General features: G+C 50.1%; 1 protein-coding gene across 1 annotated transcript; it reads right to left on the reverse strand.

The window, feature by feature from the left end:
• Positions 1-1,052: 1,052 nt before the first annotated feature.
• LOC308301200 (von Willebrand factor A domain-containing protein 5A-like) lies at positions 1,053-3,698 on the reverse strand (the record flags this gene model as incomplete). The annotated part of the gene is made up of 2 exons (XM_080745097.1): positions 1,053-1,342; positions 1,862-3,698. The coding sequence occupies 2 exons, from the start codon at positions 3,696-3,698 to the stop codon at positions 1,053-1,055; spliced, it is 2,127 nt and encodes a 708-aa protein (XP_080601223.1).
• Positions 3,699-4,330: the final 632 nt, after the last annotated feature.

Below are 4,330 nucleotides of genomic sequence, written 5' to 3' on the forward strand. Positions count from 1 at the left end.
GGCAAATCAACTCTGATGACTATATAGAGCGTATATCTCTCAGACGAATCCTTTGTCTGCGTCTTCAGTCATCTCGATTCACCATACATCTAGCCATCTCATTTGTGCTTTCCACATCAGCATCTTCTTGAGCACATCCATGTGGTGACTGGCTAGTCTCATCCTCCTGCTATCATGTCTGCATGGTTGTTGTCATATTCCTGATTTCAGTATGGGGGTCTGCAAAAATATAGTACGTACGTAAGTAGGCCAGAGTGGCTATTATCAGTACCAGAGACTATACCCATTCTGTGCTAGTCCCCTGGGAGATGAATTGCTGAGTTGGAGCGCAACACCTACTATCAGCTACCAGTACTTATATTACCACACAGCTTGCAGCTTCTAGTTAACAATAAAAACAGCGTGCGCGCATGACATCATGAATTTAGAGGACCCACTCTTCTAAAATCCATATCACACCACTGGTCAAAACAACAAACAAGCATGGTGGTTTGGCTGTTTACGTTTCCTTGGAAACCCTCGGCTCAGTGGCCGCCCGCAGTATCCACGCAGTATCTCATAGAAAACGCATTTCTCATGCCACATACTAATGAAAAATCACACCCAATGTGAAGTGTGCTTGCATAACGTCTTCAGACTAGGATTTGAGTCGAGGATGTACAGGCTATGCTACACACACACGTTTTGCTATGGCAAAACGCTGAGGAAAAAGGCTACAGACATACGACATATGACATCACTAGACAAACATGATGCTACGTACACACATTTTGCTATGGCGAAACGCTGAGGAAAAAGGCTACAGACACACGCACAGCCACTCTTAGGAGCGGTTTACCACCGCTCAAAAACAGATACCGGGAATCCAGTATCCATGGATACCTCACCATTCAAATGTCTCGAAACACGTGAAAAATCCCATTCAGTGCGTTGATACCATTCAAAACGGGTGCACCTGCAGGGGGTCGAGCTCACTAAATCCATTATTACCCCAAACTAAATGAAAAACACTGGTGGATATAGGCAAGATGGAGCCAGGCAGGATGTAGCTCTCACAGCCCCAGGGCATCCTTCTGCACATTGCAGCCCAACAGGGCGTTTCCAGCCTCGATGCACTCCATCAGCCGTGGGACTCTTTGAGCACGGAGCCAGGATACCGCCTTCATAGCCAGAAGCTGCCACTCGTCCTGGGCTTCCATATTGGAACCGTGGAGCCAGATCAAAGCCAAAACAGTGGGCCACACTTCCCGGTTCACCTGTGCAGGCATCAAGTCTTCCACTTGGTCCTTGCTCTTCCCCAGCACATCTTCCAGGGCTGACGTCAGAGTCCAGGAGCCAGAGGCTGTCTGGAGGGAAATCAACTGCAGCAAGGAGTCTCTGTGAGGCTGAGGCTCAGGGGATGAAGAGGGGCTTCTTGATCTAGCATGACACTCAGTCTCAGACCTAAACACATTTCGTCTTGGTCTAGCATGGCTAGACCAAGACGCTGACCCTGAATGCAAATAGTTTTTACTCTGAGGCTCAGGGGATGAAGAGGGGCTTCTTGATCTAGCATGACACTCAGTCTCAGACCTAGTTCGTCTTGGGCTAGCTGACTCTGAAAGGAAATAGTTTTTACTCTGAGGCTCAGGGGATGAAGAGGGGCTTCTTGATCTAGCATGACACTCAGTCTCAGACCTAGTTCGTCTTGGGCTAGCTGACCCTGAAAGGAAATAGTTTTTACTCTGAGGCTCAGGGGATGAAGAGGGGCTTCTTGATCTAGTATGACACTCAGACCTAGTTTGTCTTGGGCTAGCTGAATCAGCTATAAGCTCTTCATGGCTAGTCCACATCGCTGACACTGAATGCAAATAGCTTTTACCCTTCATCGTGAATGGAAAAAGAGGTCCCTGCACCGCCTTCCCACTTTCTTTGTTGACAGCGATGAAGGCGGTGAAGACACTGCTCACTCCCAATTGGACGCTGAGTTCCACCACCTTCTTCTGCTTCTCCGCTTCGTCCCACTGCCCTCGCTTGCCTCTCTGCTCCAGCTCCAGGGAGCGAATCAGGGTCCGAGCACCCAACCTGTGAACCGTCAGTCCATTGTCGCACTCTGTCGGTTTGAGACTCAAGTAGAGCTGGCACTCGAAGGGTTGGTCTGCCAGCCTGTACGTCACTTTCACGCTGCCTTCACTGGCACCTGAACTCTCTCCGGTGAGCTGGGCATAAATCAGTGACCTCTGGCCCTGGAAAAGAGCTTTGATGGGCGGAGACAGCTGTGTTACAGACAGTCCCTCTGGCAGGTTCCACTCAAGGGAAATATCCACCACAGCTGGCTGCAGGGCAAAGCCAAGTGATTGCATCACTTTGGGTTGCATCCTCTCTGTTCCTGTGATGAACTGGGCATGACCCCCTCCCTGCTTGGACATCCCATTGATGAGGGCAGAGCTGGCCCCCTCCCCAATCCCAAAAGCGAAGCATCTGTGGGAGCCGGCGTTCTTCTTCACTAGGTCAATGACTTCTTTGGTTTTGGACGTCTCACCGTCGGTGAAGACAAAGAGTTGTCTGGGGTGACCGGGAATGCAGGGTTGATCGTATATATGTTTGAGGGGCAGAAGGATTTCCGTTCCTCCCATATCAGCGTCCATCGTCTCAACCTCCTTCACAGCCTCCTCCATGGTGTCCTGTTTATACTCCACACTCTTGGGGAAGAAGTGATAAAAGTGACTCCCAAAACCATAGATGTTAAAATAGCAGCCCAATGGCAGACTTTTAAGCAGGAGCAGCAGAGTGTCCCTGGCACTGCCAATGCGAGTCTGACCATGCCCGATGTCCCGCATGCTCCCAGAACGATCCATTAGAAAGAGGAACTCCCCACATGTAGTCACTGATGACATGACAGCTTTAGGGAACTCTGGGTACAAGCTCATCATGACAACCGGGTCGCCCATCAGAGAGCCAGCTTTGGCAGACTCCTGACCCGCCTCCAACACGGCAGTGGTCTGGTGGGCGTCTTTGTAATAAATCAACAGCTCCACGTCTCTGTCAAATTTGTGTCCTGCAGCCAGCCTGACCGTGGCCCGGGTCTGCTCCATGTTGAGGTACTGAAGAGGGTCCAGGGAACAGTTGGATTCTACTTTAGAGACGGGTCGAGGAGAGCTCACGTGGGCAGAGAAGGACAGACTGTAGGGCACTAGAGAAGCTGGAACGGGGGTTACCACCCGAGGATGAGCCCTCCCTCCACCTTGAGGTTGGTAGCGGGGGTTGAGCACAGCGGGCAGACAGAACCTCAGCCCATCGTCGGCCTCCACAGCCAGCTCAGTGACGTACTGCACCCTGACGGAGGCGCTTTCCCCTGGAGGCAGACTGCCCACGCTCAAAGAGAACACGTCAGGGCTCTGCTCGCTCTCCTCCAATAGGAAGGCCTGCTGGCCTGAGCTCAGTGCATCGTCATACTCCTCCCGAGCCCTCTGTTTCTCCTTCACCTCTGCCACGACCTCCGACTGTCCCATCTTTGCACTGAAATGACAGACGGCAGCATCGTCAGGAAGAGGGAAGACAAACACAGCCTCTATGGGGCTCTCCTCCTTGTTCTCATACTGCAGAACGGAGGTCACTGTCGCCACATGGTCCCTCACCTCAACCTCCACCTCAATGCCTTTCAGAGGAACCGGATCTTTATTGGCAGAAAGCAAACCGCGAAAGTGTATAGAGTGCATTATTGTCCGTAACACCTAGAAACCTTTAAGGTAGAATCCACTATGCCGGGTCTGTCTGTTATGGTGTCCAAGCAAGAATCAAACCGAGATGTTCCTTAGAGGGAGAATGAGAATTAGTGGGAACAAATCTGTAGGACGTATAAGGCCAGCTACCCACATTTGTTAGGAGGGTAATGAGCTATCTTAGTTTGAGACAAACTTCTCAATGTCTTGAAGGTCTAATCTTCCAGATATTAGCCAATTTTTTCACTGAATTTCCCCCTTGGGATAATAAAGGTATCTATCTATCTAATATGGGATAGTAGGTTTGTAAATACTGAACTAAGTGGAGAATTGTGTCCGTGTTTGACAGTACTCCATTAATACACCAAAAATCACACTTAGTGCTAAATGAGCTATTTGAGTTCATTTCATTAAGCGTCATGCAAAGCTTGGCCAATGTGACCCTGGGTCTGGGTGTACAACACCTAGGGTCACATTGCTTTGCTCTGCTCTTCAGTCTTTGTTAGAGCCTTGACTAATCTGTTGTGTTTCCTCTGTACCCAGAAGATGATTGATCTGTTGGACCCTGCCTCGCCAGCATTGCCAGCCTAGGCCCTAGTATTGGCCGACTCCTATGTTTGACTTTTTGA

The sequence above is a fragment of the Nannobrachium achirus genome (genome assembly GCF_963921795.1).
Source record: "Nannobrachium achirus genome assembly, chromosome: 16".
In the NCBI taxonomy this organism is placed as follows: domain Eukaryota; kingdom Metazoa; phylum Chordata; class Actinopteri; order Myctophiformes; family Myctophidae; genus Nannobrachium; species Nannobrachium achirus.